Source organism: Pempheris klunzingeri, chromosome 5, assembly GCF_042242105.1.
Source record: "Pempheris klunzingeri isolate RE-2024b chromosome 5, fPemKlu1.hap1, whole genome shotgun sequence".
Classification (NCBI taxonomy): domain Eukaryota; kingdom Metazoa; phylum Chordata; class Actinopteri; order Acropomatiformes; family Pempheridae; genus Pempheris; species Pempheris klunzingeri.
Genome location: NC_092016.1, coordinates 23,955,117 through 23,973,888, shown reverse-complemented (window position 1 = coordinate 23,973,888; position 18,772 = coordinate 23,955,117). Strand labels below are relative to the sequence as shown.

The 18,772-nt window shown below is 45.3% G+C and overlaps 1 protein-coding gene across 1 annotated transcript; it reads right to left on the bottom strand.

The window, feature by feature from the left end:
- Positions 1 to 1,943: 1,943 nt before the first annotated feature.
- Positions 1,944 to 14,685, bottom strand: slc38a8a (solute carrier family 38 member 8a). The gene is made up of 10 exons (XM_070831349.1): positions 14,482 to 14,685; positions 10,218 to 10,416; positions 9,831 to 9,987; positions 8,857 to 8,961; positions 7,524 to 7,581; positions 5,052 to 5,166; positions 3,612 to 3,759; positions 3,200 to 3,402; positions 3,073 to 3,124; positions 1,944 to 2,046 (listed from the first exon to the last, which is right to left on the bottom strand). The coding sequence occupies exons 1-10, from the start codon at positions 14,683 to 14,685 to the stop codon at positions 1,944 to 1,946; spliced, it is 1,344 nt and encodes a 447-aa protein (XP_070687450.1).
- Between the last annotated feature and the right edge of the window lie 4,087 nt (positions 14,686 to 18,772).

Here is an 18,772-nt window from a genome sequence, read left to right as displayed (position 1 = left end):
TAGAAAATGGCATACAAGAATGAAGATTCACTTTTATGGCAATGTTTAATGAAATATTAATTCTTAATGTATGTTTCAGTAAAACAGCTTTCTCTTCTTGAGTGTAGAGACTTATTGCAGGGATGCAAGTATTATATTTGGTCTTAAATGAATATCTTGTTGAAATTCTAGACGATGTAGAGTGATGCAATTCAATAAAACTATAAAACTGAAAACTAGGCTTTGTGGCATTGATTTTTAATCCCGCTGGTGATTCATGTTGGTGTTTGCGGCAGATCAGTGAATCATTTTAGACTTTCATTCACCCGATGGTGCCGTTTCTGTCCTGACGGGAGTCTGATCACCCTGCATGACAGAATCCCAATTCACAAATGTTTACTTTATAGTTTGATGATCATTCAAATGAGGGTAGCCATTGAAAAATCCACTTCACCTGAGCTCAATCCAACAAGGACGGGATACGGTCTCATTAAAGGAACATTCCGCTGAGATTTAGTTTACTCGTCACGGTTACGGTCAATTCTGTGTTGGTTTTAAATACATATTTACACTGTGATCACTGTGGCACCATATACTATTTATAGCGCACTATTCTCCCATAGGAGCTGCTCTCACCTGAAACAAAACACTCAAGGTTGTAAAAAGTTTTGCAACATTTACTTCATGTATCAAAAGTAGAAGTACTTTCTGTTTTGCAACATTTACTTCATGTATCAAAAGTAGAAGTACTTTCTGGGGACGGTTCCTTTCAGAGTGTTGTCATATGTGTCACAGTGCTGGAATACTTTTACCGATGCATTAACACATAAGCAGCACGGTTGTCTTCCACCACTGAAAATGTCATCAGCAGGAAACGGTGAGGAGACTCCTCTAGAAATATCATGGTAAAAAACAAACAAACAGATAATTAATTAAATAATTAACTCGGTGACAAAATAATTTGCAGCCTATTAGTGAATTAATGGTGGTGAGATTGACAAAGTCAAAGTTTGATTGGCAATCCGATCTTGCAGGTATAAATTGTGAGATGTAATTTGTGTGTGTGTGTGTGTGTGTGTGTGTGTGTATTAAGTGCTACTATCAGTATACTATGATGATTAGTACGCCGTATGGATTTGGGGTAATGTCGCCCCACTATTGGCTACTGCTCAAGATCAAGATCCCACACAACAGCTAACAGATACACATTCAACAAAAGGGTTCATATAAAAATTATTTTATTCAATTATCTTTTCTTTAACTCCACTGTTAACTGGCTACTTTACACATCACATATTTACCGTCTTTTTTTTTTTTTTTTTTTTTAAACACAAAAACAGAACTTTAGACTTATTTACACAGAAGCCTTTGAATCTTCCCTCCCCGTCCCTTGTGGCACCCTCAAGCAACCTTTGGTAACTCAGTCTCACATGGCTCTGCAGTGGATACCAACAGGCTCGGAAGTGTTTCGGCCTCCTTCCTCGCATGTTCTAATGGTGACAATGCAAATGACTGAAGTGTTCTTGATTTACTGCACCACGTCAACATTTCATATTTGTACAATGTTTTGGCTTTTTTGTGTTACACTACGATGTGTTAATGACACCGTGCCCACTACCAGTTTAGCCGCAGACTGGATGTAAATGTTTTGTGGGTACAGGCAGGGCTAATAATGTGACAACAGTAGATCAACTACAATACAAAAAAAACTGCAGAAAAACCTGAGGATTTCAAATCGGACCATCTCAGCGTGGCAAGAAGCAGACGAAGCTCATCACCAGGATTTGGTCCACCGCGGTAAAGAACAGTTGGGAGTTTTCTTTATAGGTCATGTCCGTTTTTAAAGAATCAACGGTGGCCATAACTCACTGTGGGCTCTTTAGGGGAGTGAAGAGGGGGCAGTACAAGCTCACATCTAGTCACCACTGTCTCTATGAAATACCCCAGTGAGGGAGGGGGAGCATTCAGATCTTTCCGAGGACCTGCATGACGGCGATGGTGGTGCTCTGGCCGAAGATGAAAGCTCCGCAGATCAGGGTCACCACCCCCCAAACTGTGAGGACGACTCTGGGGACAGGGGACGTGACAAAGTAGGTAAAAACAAAATGCATCAACCACATTTCTTTATTTTTACAAGTGGATTATCACACTAGTATCCACGGGAGGTTTTAGTGACACTTGGTACCTTACATGGAGCCCAATATTCTGACAATAATGGGTTTAAAAGCCTAAAGGATAAAACGCTCCATATAAACACCACAGTCAGAATAAACAGTCCCAGACCTACTGGACTACTCTCCGGCTGCTTTCCCTCTGTGCTTGTCCTCTGTCTTGAAATATTAAATATAAATATTAAATTAAATACACTGGGACACAGAGACAGAGACTTTGTTCAGACTTCTTATTTTCCTGCCATCAGGGTGTCAAAAAAACCAGAATGACTTCATCAGAATGAAAAATGTGCATCTTGTGAGTACGTTTAAGACTGACTCAGTTACGACTCGTGAAGGGCAACCAGCATCACATTGGGGGGGGGGGACTATTTTTCCTCAGAAGCATTGATAGTAATGTACTGATTAGTGCACACCAAGCTGCCAGAGGTGGCTGTACAGAGGGCAGCTGTAGAGGAGGAGTCAAGCGGTCATTCAAATAAAAAAGGCTTCATCTCTGTACATGTGCTCAGTGAATTCCACGACGATCTGCCTTCTCAATCATGACATCTTGCGTGCACCACTGGAAGCCCATTAAGGGTCTAAAACGCAGAGGGTTCACGCTCAAGTAAGCATGACAGAAGAGATGTCACAGTGATCTGTACATTCCATTTTAACTTCTCTGGACGGACACACGGAGCGGCTGACAGGAGGACGTCCTCTGACCCGCCACCTCCAGGGCAAAGAACACTCAACTGACTCCAAGAGCCCATTAAAAACTTTGCTAGAATAAAACAAGGTTTCTGTGAGAATGAACATACTAACACCCACTGAGGCAGGGCGACTTCTTTCACTAATATCATCTTTGTCTCGAGCGTTTCTGTGGATTATTACCCAGACAGATATTTATTTTGCATTTACATTTAAATAAGCTTTTTCTCACCTGGTCTTCCAGGACACGGGCTCAGACTGCATGGCAAACATCAGACAGAGGCCTGTTCAAACACGTCACACAGTTTAACGGCTGCAACACATCTGAGAGAAAATTAATCTACAAACCAAAGCGTTACCTGGGAAGATGAAGATGAAGAAGGCGCTGATGCCTCCGATGACACTGATGACCTTGCTGATGTCCGGTACAAACGTGGCGATGAGCAGTGTCACCGTTATCCACAGGACTGTCAGCATGCACCGGCTGCGGCTCTCAAACTCCGTCGTCACCACGCCGTAACGCCTCCGCCGCCAGCTCAGTAGGGGGTCCTGGATCACTGATCTGATGTGCAGGAACGGGTGGTTTTTTGATTAATCAGTATGGCTTAAGACACTACGCAGACAAACCGTTGTCTTTTGTGAGGTAATCAGTGTAACCCAGGAAGAGAACTAATGCTCAGAGGTTATGTCTACTCTTAGACATGTATAATATACATAATAGAGAGAAAACTTAAGTCTTTTTTAAAGTTTCCATAAAGCCGTGTCCCTGACCTGCCCAGCAACAGGATGATGGGATAGATGGTGATGATGGAGACTCCAAACAGCAGCCTGGCGATAAGCATCAGAATGTCATCGCCGGTGTATGACATCAGAATGTCAGCCTTCACGTCCTTTCCAAATGTCAGGTACCCATAAACCCCTGCAACAGAAAGATGGATGGCGTTTCCCTGTCAACAAACAGTGTAAAACGGGCGTTTTCACTCACGGCCATGTGGGCTGACTCAGAACTAACACAGGCAACATGAATCGCACACACGTTGTGCTCGACTCTTTATTAGGTGCTTATTTTAACTACGTTAAATGGATTTTGAATAGTGGAGAAGCATGCCCTCAACATGTACAGTTTGGTTCATAGAGCATGACTTGCAGGTGTGACGTGAGCACCATAACCCTGATTGAAGGAGCTAAATGTTCTCCAGCTGTGTCCCAGTTCCGTTCTACGTAGTAATTGTAGTGCAAAGTGTATGTTTTACACCAATAACTAATAACTACACTAATATTTCTAGCTACTGTTGGTATACAAGAAATCAACATACTAAACTGGCTTATGCTGACAGGAAATGATGCAATTTGTGCACCTTGCAAAGGCGATTATTAAAAATAACATGCGACCGAAACATGTTTATCTATAAATAACTGCTCGTCTTCTGATGAGTTCCTGGAACGGTTTCCTCACCATCGTGGATTAGTTTTAATATTTTCCTGCTGTGATTAGCTCCTCCCTTTCCTTTGTGCATTGCATTGTGGGAGAATAGTGTCCATGAGCAGCTCGTTGTTCTTTAGTATGCATACTGACTTTACTTTACTGTAGTAAACTTATACAGGTTTTGAACATATAGTATGCAGAATGGATTAGGGACCCCGTTTAAAAGTGGGCAGCCATGCTAGCAGCTAACATGCTAACAATGAAAATGCTAACTTACAGATATTTACCAAGTACAGTGTTTAACATGATCACCATCTTAGTTAAGTGTGTAGTTAATCCTAGATAAGAGTACAGCCGAGGCTGATGGGAAAGTCGTTGGTTTTGCAGGTAGAAAGTTTTGGACAAAGTGGAATTTTGACCCGATGATGATGGCAGATAAAAAGACATAAATGTCTGTACCAAATTTCATGACAACCCAATTTACAGTTGCAGAGACGTACGACTCACAATAACAAGTGGTTGACCCACATGGTGGCGCTAGAGGAAACATCAGGGAATCACCAGAGTCATTATGATTACGATGAGTCATTTTACAGCCTACAAGCTGTAACCGCTCAGAAACTGCCCCAAACACACACACACACACACACACTTTATTCCCTCCTGATGATTACTCTGGGTCTGATACTGGACTGGGAGTGTGTAGAGAGAAATCAGGTGCATTTTAATCAAGGGAAAGTGTAGAGAAGAAAGTAGAGGTGGGGGGGGGGGGGGGGGGGGCTGACCTGTGAGGGAGTAGATGATGAGACAGAAGATCATGGAGACCACAGAGATGAGGACCCAGTGAGAGAGCCGCTGGTTCTCCATGCTGCTGTAGATGGTGATGGATGCCTCGTGGCACTGAAACAAAGGACAGGAAAATCCAACTGATCACTACAGCAGCTGATTTCATGTCGGCTCCTCCTCTGAGGTTAAAACTGTAGCGTTTGGCTGGAACAAACTCTGGGGTAAGACGGCTCCACTGACAGATCAATTGTGGGCTGGTTGTCGCTCAGGCAAATTGTGTGCCTCTCTGGCCGCCCACCTTGGATTTTTCTCATCTGTTCGGAGCTCACAGTGCAAGGTGATGATCCAAAGGTCTTATTATCTCGGATCTCTCTGCCGGCGTGATGAACTGAGATGGGATAGGGAATTAAATGAAGGCCATGGGCTCGGAGCGGCACAGCGGGTCGACTTAAACCATCGCAGAGGTCAGGATACAGACTCTTGTCCCCGCTTGATCCCCGGCTGCCATCGCCCGCTTTTTAAATCTCGCTTCCCCCCCCCTTTCCTGGTTTCCCCTCCTGCACTCCACTCAGAATCTCATCAGCTCTCTTTTTAACCCTCTGCAGTGCAATCACGCACACTGAGGGAGCGTGTCTGTGTGTGTTTGTGTGGGACAGGCATCGGCCCTTTCACACTTTCCCCTTTTATTAGATCCCGCCAGCATCCCTCAGGGGTTACCTTGGCAACTTGAGGTGTCTTTAGATTGACAGAATGATCTTTTTCCCGTACTCTACCCTCAAACATCAAAAGCTCACTCCGCGGAGCACGGCGGCCACAAGCTGTGCTGGCCCGCTGACCTCGACACTACACTTAAACACACCTGAGAAGGTACAGAAAAACACACTTTTGCATCACTTCAGTGTCTGCCACATTTACAACACAGAAATATGCCAAAGCACCAGCTTAAGATATTCCAGAAACCATTTTCTCATTTCCCTCTCGTGGCGTCTTGTCATGCAGATGGATCTGGTTTTATTTCTCCAGGTCTTTAGACCTGTCTTGCAGTATTGAAAAAGAAAAATTACATTTTAAAAAATTCAACAGCAATGTGTCTTCCCAGAATTGAATTCCTTGTTACCCTGAATAAATCCTTCACTGTCACCACTTCTTATATGGCCTATTTCTTCTCATTCCAATGGAAACTGTTCACAGTGACGACTACAGTGATCCGAAGATGATCCAAAGAGAAAATACACATCACATCGGGGACACATCTTCAGCACTTACCTCCCCCACTGTTGTGTATGCGGTGTGTGGGTGAGACTCTCAAATATAAAACTACAGTCAGCAGGCAGCTAGCTTAGCTTAGTATTAAGACTGGAAATGGCTAGCCTGGTTTTAAGGTAACAAGATCCACCAACCAACACCTGTGACACTCACTACTGAACATGTTAGATCTTGTTAAGTCCATGCACGTTGTGGTTTACCTGTGCAGTACCATTTCTTGGTGATGGGCTGTGGCTGTCAGGACTCCTGGCGCCACTGTGAGGTTGCCAGGCAACCAGTAGAGACTTAATTAATGAGGTCAGAGCAAATTAAAAGGGTTTGTTTCTGACTGTAACGATACATTACATACAACGACACAAATACCAGCCTTCACATGCAGCTACGACGTGTGTTCTTTGAGTCTCTGTAGAGATCCAACTACACCGAATGGCCAAAGGACAGCGGACACCTGAACATCAGCCCCTTTTCCACAGACTTGTGTGTGTGTGCCTGCGGGAATTTGTGCCCATTCAGCTGAAGCAGCATTTGTGAGGTGAGTCACTGATGCTGGATGAGAAGCCTGGCTCGCAATCAGTGTAATAATCCATCCAAAGGCTTTCCCCAAACCGCTGCCACAAAGTTGGAAGCAACCACTTGGCTAAACTGTCTTGGTATCCTTTATCATTAAGACAGCCTGGACAAGACTGGACCTACAGAGCCTGAGCCAAACCCTGAAAAACAGCCCAGACCATCATCCCTCCACTGATCTTTACAGTCGGGGCTTTACATCCCTGTAGGAAGTGCTTTCAGCCACACCCAGATTCATCCATCAGACACTGAAGCATGATTCGTCACTGCACCCCTCACTCGTTGGTCCGACTCTTGTGAGTTGGCGTGGTTACCACTTTGTTGCTCCTCAGGCCACTTACAGATGGCCAGGGCAGATCTAGTGGGGCACACATTTCACAAACAGACTTGGGGCAAAGGTGGCATCTCATGACAGTGCCATGTTTCACTGAACACCTGCAATTCTGCAGCAGCAACTGGACAGTTTTCCCCTTCTGGAGCATACATGCATACATAAGCCTCCCTCCCACACACACACACACACACACACAGACAGTCAGTCAGTGGCCTCCAGCCTTACCACAGCATCATGTTCCAAACACATGTTAACCAAGTCTCAAAGGGCTGCACATGAAATCATTTCAAACAGTTGCACTCACTTGGAAGCCAAAGCAGATGGTGGGGATGACGCTGAACGTGGAGGCCCAGGAGCTGATCCTGCACACAGACGGGAGGAGACACAACAGTCATTTTCTCCGGTTCACAAATGCCACGACAAGAAGGAATCCACTATTATTAGGGCAGCATTCATAATGCCGTGACATTTAGAGACATGTCGCCATAGACCTCATCTGTCAATCACAGGCACACAGCTGACAAGAGCAGCCGGAGCAAGGCAGCGAGCTGCACAGAGCGTCTCAACAGTGACACGGGGGTTCAAGGAGAGGAGCGAGCAGGGGGGGGTTTGATCTAGTTTGTCTGTCCTGGTGGCCTGGATTCAACGCAGATTTATGGATAAGACTCTTGGCACTCATATTTCCTGGAAGTAACCTCACAGCATGGACTATATTTATTACATAGAAAAGACGGGCACAAAGACAAAACTTTACTTTGTGAACAAAAAAAAAGACGCATAGAAACTGTGAAAGCTGCTTAGCATCGTTTTCATTTTGTGTTTTTTCTTTCTTTACTTCCTGCCAAACGCTGAGGTTTGAAGGCAGATTATGCAGCTTGCTCCAGTCGTGCAGACAACAAGTAAATACAGACTGCTAAGCATATATTGACGGTAAATAATTCTGTAATAGAACTGACCGGTGCAGACACTGTTGTCATCACAAGCAAACAAAGCAAACTTAAAGGAACAGCACGTCTAAAACTCACAAATTAGCATGCTACATCTCAGCCGTTTAAACCAAAGCTGTTCAATTCCAGTCCCGGAGGGCCAGAGGCTGCAGGCTTCTGCTGCTCTGGAGCAGCAATAAGCTACACCTGGTCAGGCTTGGCTGTAATGTAGGCAGTCCATCACTCCAATATTCTGGAGAGGTCTCTCCTCTAGATCTCAGAATGAAAGTCATCCTTCCCATTATAAAGATTTCTTTTTCTATGTCCACCCACTGGATGAGACTTCCAGGCTCACATTTCATTTTTTTGAAAATCAGCAATAAACAGTATTTTACACAGCACTGATATTTTCATCCAACTCTGCCCAGGGAGCAGATAAGTATAGTTCAAAGTGTCAGAAAATAAATTCTGCTAACAGGAGGACAACAATGTTCAATACAGCAGTGACCTGATGGAACCAATCTGTCTGCAACCACACACATCTACTCTCAAAAGCCATTCTGAGTTCAGTAGCCATCGTGACCAGTGAGGCAAATAGATTGTTTGGAGCCCTGAATCCCATCATTTGTCTCCACACACACACAAACACACACACACACACACACACACACACACACACACACACACACACACAGAGACACATGTACGTACCCACTGCTGTAGAGAGGGGTGATGTGAACCAGAAGAGCAGGCGTGGTGTGGTATTTGATGATGATGGCAGTGGTCAGGTAGGTCGCAGCCAGAGTGCCTAGAACACTGAGAGGACAGAGACAGAACGCCTGGCTCACACAGAAATCATCAAACACTGAAGAGTGCAGTGGATGAGTGGATTACTGGAGGCTGAGCACAGGGGTCAGCACCTTCATTAGGGCGGCGTCAGCCGGTCATTTGACTCGTGTAAATGTATGCTGTGCTTTGTGTTTCATATGTACGTGCACAGGTGGTGCTTGACTAAAGATCAGGCGTCAGAAAAATCAAAAGGGGCGACAATCAAAGATCATGGCACATTTAAAAAGTAACCTCACAGCTGCTCTCTTGGTGAAAGCCTGTTGCACCTCAGCATCAGTGACGACCACACGTAACCGTGCCTGGTTACACGTGGAAACACACCCAGCTGTGACGTCATGGTGCACACACACGCTGGAGTTCACTCGATGAGGCATGATTTGCTGCTGAGCTGCTTTTTAAATGGTTATCTGCCCGTTAGGTTGTGACATATCTAGAGAACTGCGCTACAGAAAAGCTCAATGAGCATCCAAAAATGGACAGGGTTCATCCTCAGGGAGCATGACATGGCTCTGTACAATGGAGTGAGATTTTCTATTTCAAGGAAGTCTGGTGGTAGAGAGATGGTAGAGAGAACATTTGGAGCCTCAACCAAATATATTAGGATATAGCCTGCAGTAACCATGAACGCTGGATTGGAGAGCAATACCGACGGCCAGTAGTTGTGCTACCAAACCCACACTCAAACTATAATGATAATATGAAATAAAACTTGTGTTGGAAAATTCTGCTGATCAAACTGACAAGAACACCAAGGCTGTCTGTAGTGTCATGTCTTATTTCATAACCGTGTGAGCGCGTGTGTGTCAAAACAAAGAACTGGCTGCCACACCACTGACCTGATGTACTTCTGAATGCTGATCTCTTTGGGGATGGACAGCGGCAGGATGAGGAGGACGCAGAGCAGCACCAGGGCGAAGCGCTGATCTGTGTAGAAGTGATATGGCATCTCAGACTCTGGCAAGCCAGTCACCAGCTCGTACAGGGAGCCGCACACTGACGGGTGAACAAGAGCACACGGGTTTAATGCACACAGCGGAAGGAGAAATGTGGCAGGTAGAATTTTCTGCTGATGTGACTGATGGGGAGAGGGAGGGAAAGAAAAAAAAGAAATTCAAAGTCAAGCTCAACGAGGCAACAGACTCGGATTAAAGAAGTGGCTGCGCTCTGTTTTGGGAGTTAAACCTGGTGCACACTGTGAGACATTGGTCTACTTTCCTACTCACACTTCTCCAGCTGGTCATCCACTATAACCAGAAAGGCCACAGAGATCATGAAGAGATTAAAGACGAAGCAGATCTCGCACAGCTGACCGATGGCCGGCCCGCACACCTCCTTCACCACCGCCTGGTAGGTGCACTGGCCACTGATGGAGGACGAGTAGCCCAGGATGATCAGACCACTGACCAGGAACACGAGGGAGACCTGAGTGGATGGAGCGAAGCAGAATGATGAGCTAAGAGACACAGACGGCACATTTTACATTGTGTTTCACCTCACAGCTTCAAAGTATCATTTTGCCTTTTGGTGATGCTCTTTATAAATCACCCATCTAGTTTGACATTTCCACTGACATTCCTGGCTACTTATCGGCTCGAATCTGTTGTGCACACCTGATCCGATTAGTCATTTAGGCAACATTCAACATTTGAGAGTTTTGTCTTCTTTTATTAAAAGAAAAATAGGTTTGTAGAAAAAGTTCTCTTTCAGTATAAACACTGAGTCATGAATTGCATTCACAATACATTTGGCAAAGTCCGTGCAATACAACGCTTGACCACTGGATGGTGCTAAAGTCAGGAATTTTCAAATACAGCAGTGACTGTGTAAAAACTGCTTTGTCCTTTTGGAGTGTACATCAAGAAGAATTATTTGTTTATTCTTATTCATATCATCTACTGCATCAGACTGAGCTATTTAGCTGAAGGCTACAGTCCCAGCGCGGAGGCCACCATGATGCACAAATTAACGATGTCATTTGTTACTTGCCTGTGCAAATCTAGAAAAGCAAAGCTTTACATTTTTATCCTGTAAAAATAAAATATCCACGGTCACATCTTTTTGTTCTTCCCTCCACGTTCTTGGCCGTCTGTTTTTCTGTTTGTGAGCAGGATGACGGTAAAACTGGCCCGATTTTCATGACACTTAAAAGGGTGCAGCATCAGCCAAGGAAGAAGCCATTACATTACACAGCAAATCTGGATCTGACTCGCACACAAGAAGTTAATAACTACCTCAGCGGAAGTCTGCGGTCTCCGAACGCCCCCCCTAGCCGCTTATTTAAATTTATGGCATCCAGTTTTGATTTATAATACAAACGATAGTAATACAACTGCAGAGTTGCCTGGATGGTGTGTGTCACTTAGAGGCTGTAAAATTAGCATGACAAGCCTTTTCAATGAGTGCTTCTGTGAGTTAACCTGTCTGGAGTGAAAAATGACATACTGATAAAGGTTTGAAGGATTTGATAGAAAAGCCAAGATACAATGCATGTCTCTTGTGCACCCCTGTGTCCTCTTGGGAGAAAAGGTACAAGTGAGCTGACCAGGCTAACTTCGCCATATTAGCCCATTCTGGCTGCAGTTTTCTACAGCTGCCATAACATAACATAACATAACATAACATAACATAACATCAGAGGGAGGAGGACGGCCATCTGTGATCGTGGAACCCTCCAAACAGTCAAGACTTTCAAACCCTGCAAACTTTTACATAAGACGTGTGCCAGCCAGTTACTTTCACAGCCCTCCATCCCTGCCACGTATCAGGATTAATGTCAGTGCCTTCTGGATTAACATGCTGATACGAACCAGTGACTTACTGAACTCTGATGAGGTGTGAAAGATAAAGTGTTTCCTCTGTAACAAAGAGAAAACCAGCTACACCAACCTCAACAGAGAGAGGGTGAGTACACTGAAGGGGGGAGGCAGGGTTATAGATCCCCGCTGAACAGATGTGGTCAAAGTCAAGGTCTATAGAAGATCTGAGGGGAAAACCTGCAAAGTTTTACACAAACTACAAAAATCTATGATCCAATTAAGCTCTAAAGTTACTGTCAAGTATCCAGTCAGATATTTAGAATCATTGCAGTGTCATTTTAAATACCACCGGCCTAATTGGGAAGTAAAGGAAGAAAAAAAAATCTCTTTGACCTCATTTAGCACCAATTATACTGTGCAGAGACTTTTTTGGAGATTACACACAAGAAGGAAAGCCACGGCAGAGCTCTTTAACGGCACACACCGAGCTCAGAGTTTACTGGCACCAGCAGAGATTATCCAGCACCAGTTTCTACTGTGGATATTGAATTAATGGATAAATAAAAAATTAAAAACTAATATTCAGGTACTGAGCAGTGCATCATCCCACATCAAAATGTAGAGGACATATTTGGGAAGGGTGCAGTGTGTTAATTAGTATTTTCATTATCGCTCAATCCGGATGTCACTTTTTTCAATTCATCACTTAACATAGAAATAGTATAATGTAGATTTCCTGTCACCAGGTTCCTGAGCCCCAGTGATGAGTCGAATTGTTAATTATGTCTGGACAAAAGTCCAAAACTCACCAGCATTCACTTCAAAAGGATACAAACAACAAACTAATCTTCAAGAATTTCTCAGATTAAATATTTAAAAAAAAAAAACCTGCATTAATATTTGTGAGTTAAAAGACAGAGAGAGGCTGCTCTTAATAAAACCAAGGGCCATAATCACACCTCTCTGGGCTGTTGGGACTATTTCAGCTAACTGTGCCGTGTTGTTCAGTCTCATCCAGCAACGAAGCTCTGATAAATCTACTGTGCACCACCAAACACCTGCCAAAGTTAGCACCCAGCTAGTCAAACATTTAGCACCTAAAGAGACAGGGAGGAGACCAAAACAGAGCTAACAGTTGACTGAATATTGGACTGCCAGGTGGCCTGACGCTAACATTGAATGAATGCTGGTGTTGCAACATGAACTATTGTGTTAGCCAAGTCAACAACTTAATGAGCATGTGATATGCAGGTGCTGGGAAACAGACACATTACATCTGTATTGCCGACGTACATTGAAACAATCTGTGCCAGAGTTCGCTACGTGAGAGCACAATCAATTCAAGTATCATTTCTTAACAAGTCCATATTTTATTGTCCATGTCTGAATCGATATTTTAGCCAATTAAACTTTTAAACTTAAACGATTAAACTTTTTGCCTATTGGTCCGCTGCAGCTTGTGTGGTTGCACTTATTTGTGTGGCAAAGAAATAACACTGATAAAATTGAGAACTTTGAACTTCTAAAGTACCAAAAGAGGTAAAGCTGGGTGCCAAATTCCCTGGGCCCTGCCTCTGTACGTTTGTTTTGACATTTCCCTGCCCCCTAGTGGCCAGTAATCAACACATGCAGCTTTAAACTACACATTAAAACTGTTGCTAAATTAAGTCTTGGAAGTTTTCGTGGAGAGAATCTCCTCTCCCTCCTTCTCTCGCTCTCAAAGACACACGATCAAGCCTTATTTTGTCCAAAGTCTGCAGGAAGACAAATGATAAAGAAGGAGCTACAAAGAAGTAAATACCCTGAAATTAATAATCCTCACAGAGGAGAGACACGAGGAAACAGATTAATGGAACCTCTCCGTCTTTACTGATGGGTGATTTCTCCAAAATACAAAGTGCGAGTTAGAAAGCAGGACGGCAGTAACACCAGGAGAATAAAGGGAATGATTTATAACCTACATTTTTCTATCCAACTCTTGGACAGTGGAGTCCATCATTTACACACAGAATTGTGAAAGCACAGTTTTCCACGTGGGAGATGGACAGAGGAAAAAGAAAAAAAAAACTCATTCTGGGATTGGTTGGAAGCCTCCACTGTTTTTACGCTTGATCAAAACTGAGATTTAAGTGAATTTTCTGGGTCAAAGAGTGGTGAGCGGTCCGGGCACAGTGAGCCCTGGTCTCAGCAGAAAGGGAAGAGAAGAGCTCCACTAAACTATTTCAAAGCTGCAGCGGTGTGAGTGACAGGAAAAGAGCCGACTGATGGGAGAAAAGCCCGTGATTGATTGATAAGAATAGAGTGACTCTAAGAAGGTGCTGAGGTCAAGTCTAACATGGCCTCTCCTGTCAGGTGGAACAGATCACAATCTCCTTAATTGATCTCAGTGGCCCTCAGCACTGAGCAGATAACATGCAGCCCCCCCCACAAACCTCCTCGGAAAATAAGCAGGAAAAAGTTACCTCTACTTTTGATAACCTTTAACAAAAAGTGCAGTTTGGCTGCATCCACTGTGGAGCTCTCTCTCTCTCTCTCTCTCTCTCTCTCTCTCCCTCTCCCTCTCCCTCTCCCTCTCCCTCTCTCTCTCCCTCTCTCTCTCCCTCTCTCTCTCCCTCTCTCTCTCTCTCTCTCTCTCTCTCTCTCTCTCTCTCTCTCTCTCTCTCTCTCTGCCAGGAGCCAGCAGCGCACAAATATCTCCTTCTAGTCTGTTCTACGTGAAGAAAATGCCCACCAGCTCCACGGTGACGGCGCTGCGGACCCCCCCGGCTCTCTCGAAGGCCCAGGGGAAGTTGAGGAGCCCGGCGCCCAGGGCGGATTTCAGCATGATGAAAATGGCCCCCATGGAGCCGAGCCGAGGCCCGGCGGCCACGTCCAGGGGGGGCTTGGCTGAGGCTGAAGCCAGCAGGCTGATGCTCTCTCTGGCTAACTCCTCCATGCGTCCACCGGCGGGAAACTCTGCGGGCCACACTGGCTGCACGCGCGCTCTCGCAGGCTACGTAGACCCACGCGGGCTGCCGGACACCTCTGGACCACTCCACGGGCACGGGGCGGGCACTGGGGGGGGGGCGGGCTCTGGGGGGGCAGGGCACCCAGCAAGGTGAGCCAGGGGGGGAGGAGGGCGAGGGGGGGGAGGGAGGGGCCCGGCGGTGGACTGCTGCTGCTGCCTTCAGGTGCTGCTCGGAAACTGAAGCCCTCACGGAGAACTACAGGGGACTTTCTCTGCTGTGTTTTGAACCAGCTATCAAATACGAATAAAAACATAAAATCCTCAGTAATATGCAGAGGAGTGCAGCATCATAACGAAAAAGCTTCTATGCTCCAACTTTACCCAATAGTGGCAGTATTCCCAGCAGGGCCTGAAATGCAGCATTCCCAAACCATCTGCAGCCCTTTAGCAGGCAACACTTACATTTCTTTATAGGAGTCCACTGATTCAAAACTCTTCAGTTAATCTCACGACCAAAAATTGTGCTTCCTTGCAGTATATGTCAGAGAGATTAATCAGAAATCTTACAACATGCTTCAGTAGTAATCTCAGGTGCACACAATGCAACTAATGCAATGCAACAGTAGACATATTCACTATATGTAAATGGTAAATGGTCTGTATTTGTATAGCACCTTTCTAGTTATTTCAACTACTCAAAGCGCTTTACATCACATCCTCATTCACCCATTCACACATCATTCATATAGGAGGAATGTAATTTGGAGGAGACTGTTCTTTCATACTCATTCACACACTGAAGCTGCTTCAGGAGCAAGTTGGGGTTCAGTGTCTTGCCCAAGGACACTTCGACATGTTGACCCTTAGGAGCTGGGGATCAAACCCCCGACCTTCTGATTGAGGGACGACCCACTCTACCACTGAGCCACAGCCGCCCCATCACACACGTACGTGTGTGTACGTGTGTGTGGAAGAGCTACGGACACAGAAACTCATCAGCACTTGTCAATCCTGTCCTCTGCATTCGGCCACAAGTTCTCACCCACATCACACCTTCTGTGTTTTCTTGTAATACACCTGGGAGAGAAACTTTCAGATGCCCGATTCATCCCTGACAATTTCCTTCAGACATGTTCAAGAGGGTTATCTGATCAGGTGGCTGGTGCTCATTAACCTTCCACCTCCATGAGGAGAATAACTCCTCTGTGGGGTGTGGGGGGGGGGGGGGGGGGGGGGGGGACTGGAGAGTGAGTGAGTGGCATCATCCCGGGATGGGCTGTAAGCCTCTCTGTGACTATAGGAGACTGATGCAGAACCTTCTTCTGGATCCCCCCCCCCTTACTCATCATGGAGTCATGGGCATAAATTAGGAGTTTGTGTGTTAAGTAAATGTAACAGTTTTGGCGACAGCATATAAACATGTGAAAAGATGTGTAGATACACAGAGGTTTGGTGGGTGGGTGGTGAGTTTGAATGAGAAAACACATCATGAAATTTGAATGTGTGCGTCAATGAGTGCACGGGCACGTCTGTGTGGGGCCAGAACGTCTTGGCCCAGCTATCACATGCACACAGAGGAGGAATTAGGGAGCTGAGAGAGTCCCACGTGGACGGGGCGCTTTTCTCAAAGGCATAAACGATCAGATCAATCAGCCTGTTTATGTCAGTGACAGCAGTCTGATTCCACTTCAGGCTGTGGGGAGAAAGCCAGAGCCACAGAAGGTTCAAGATGTCGGCCATGTTTGCCATGAGTGATGTAGATTAGGTCTGAGGGAGGGTTTCTCACATTAAAGTACACTGGTCTGTCTGAGAGTGTTTTCTCTTAAACTGCTGTTAAGGGTTCTTTGGCGAAGATGAAAACTTCACTCGGACTGAAGTCGATACAAAAAAATGATTGTTTTTGTCCACGACTCATCTCTCTGCAGCCCGTCTGGCCTGGAAGGAGAAGTAAACACGAAGCATTCTGGATAGTCGATGAGCGTCCAGTGGTCGTGACATGCACACATCAACGTGCAAATTGCACGCACGAAATTGATTTGACGGTACAAAAGCCGAGAGTTTTAGCCCCAAAAACATTCAGCAACGTTGCTTTATTTCACTCGTGAAATTGAGTTGCTGACTTTTAATTTCATGGATGAAGATGAAAAAGCAACACAAATCAATTTTCCTGCAGTACAGTGGCAGGGGTTACAGATTGTACCCCGTAGGTTAGAGCCGGCTTTCTGAGGGGAAAGGGAGGACATGGACTGAATCAGGGAGGAACACACCGGCTTTCATGCATAAGCTCTCTGTTTGTGAGTTAAAGCAGCGGTGAGGAAAATGAATCTCGTGAATTCCCTTTGAAAATGGGTGAGCCACCAATCAGGGTTGGGCGTGGAGGCATTACGCAGGTCCAGGAGACGACCCTGATGGTAGGTCCAGACTGAAACATCTCAGCAACTATTGGATGGACTTCCATCAAATGTGACGCATACAATTCACAGCCCCACTTCTCATGTAGCGCCTTCATCAGATATCAAACTAAAGACATTTCCATCATCGGCTAACACGTCTTTGTCCTGTAAAATGAAAATGTGTTACTTTTGAATAAAATTACTGGCATTTAAAGGTTACATATTTGGCTGTGCCTTGTCATCTTAGTCCTGTGATACAGACTGTTAGACTGTCTGCTATCTTTAGCCAGATGTTTAGCATGTCTGAGTTTCTTGGCAGAGTCTGAGCGGGTCTGCGCTGCTTTTCCTGCTAAGACAGCACCGGCTGCTATCTTATTGATTCCATGAGTATCTGTCAGATGATTCAGATGATGTCAGCTGTGCACTTTTGTTAATTCATCATTTTTAATCTCGGAGCTCGGGCAGGATATTAGCCAGCCTTTCATGCTCACACAGACATTAATGGATAAATGGGGAGCGGTACAGGCTGGTGGGACATATGATGAGGGAAGAACTGATGAATCTGAGTGTGTGGGGAGGGGGGTGCGGTTGAGGTTTCGGCTCAGAGCCGCCACAATGTCTCTCACAACCGCCTGTCCTGTCCAGGATGTGAGCGGGCGACCTGATTGGCCCGACAGGAAGTCCTGGCATCTGGGAACCGTGGAGGGAAGCGGGGCATGTGACCTCCACTCACCACCAGCTTTCCCAAATCTTGTTAGCACAGCTAGCTGGCTCCGGGGTCATTTCCCAGTTTCCCAAGGTTCCAAGGGAGATTAGTTCTCCAGTGGGGCCATCATCCAAGAGGACAGGTGACAGATTCACAGGCTGATCTGGCCTATTAGGCTCGGATAAGGAGCCAAAGCTCAGACCCCCGCGCACACCGACGCACATCACCTCTGATGAGATCAACCTGCATCAGTGAACTCAGCCCATGACCAATACTAAAAGCACGAGGGGGGTGGAATTAGTCTGCTCAGTCTATAACTACTCCACAGAGAGAAGTGCAATTATTCTGTCTCAAACATCTGTGAAGGAAGCAGGTGAAACACATTTCAGAAAACCTGCAGAATGAAAAGGAATTAGCTCGCGTCAGTTTGATCTCCGCTTTTCTGCTCAGCCGTTCACTCTGAAGTGCTTGTGGTGATTGTAGCCAAACGGGTTGGCAAGTTTTGTCACATCTTTGTGATGCCAACTGTGTAGTGATGAGCAACTTTTCAAGAGCAATAAAGATTAAAAACTGTTCGCATTACACTGGTTGCTGTATCTGACTATGCAATTCCCCAAAACGTCCTGTTTTCACTGGATAAATAACTACGTCCTATTCAGTGGGGAGTCAATGAAATCTTCAGGACGTCCACTGTCCACTGTCGAATAACGGCCCAAACTTCTAAAAAAAAGGTGTCTCCTTATGATAGAACTACTGCAGTCATTGGTTTTCTGCTTTTTGTGGTGGGAGACATATCCATGCTCACAGGTACTGACTCAACTCTCTGCAAGTATTGGTATAACATGGATTTCCACTTCATCCACAAGGGGAAAAAAAAACAAGAGAAAAGAAATTGTTGCCAGAAGAAAAACAAAAAAATAAAAGAAGGAAAAAAAAACACAAGAGCACAACGCACCGTTGTGTGCTTGAGCTGAAA

Coding starts and splice junctions, on each gene's coding strand:
- slc38a8a (XM_070831349.1), bottom strand. CDS start 14,685: ATGGAGGAGTTAGCCAGAGAGAGCATCAGCCTGCTGGCTTCAGCCTCA. Junction 8,962..9,830: donor AGCATTCAGAAGTACATCAG/GTCAGTGGTGTG, acceptor CTGTCCTCTCAG/TGTTCTAGGCACTCTGGCTG. Junction 5,167..7,523: donor CCATCTGCTTTGGCTTCCAA/GTGAGTGCAACT, acceptor CCTTTGTTTCAG/TGCCACGAGGCATCCATCAC.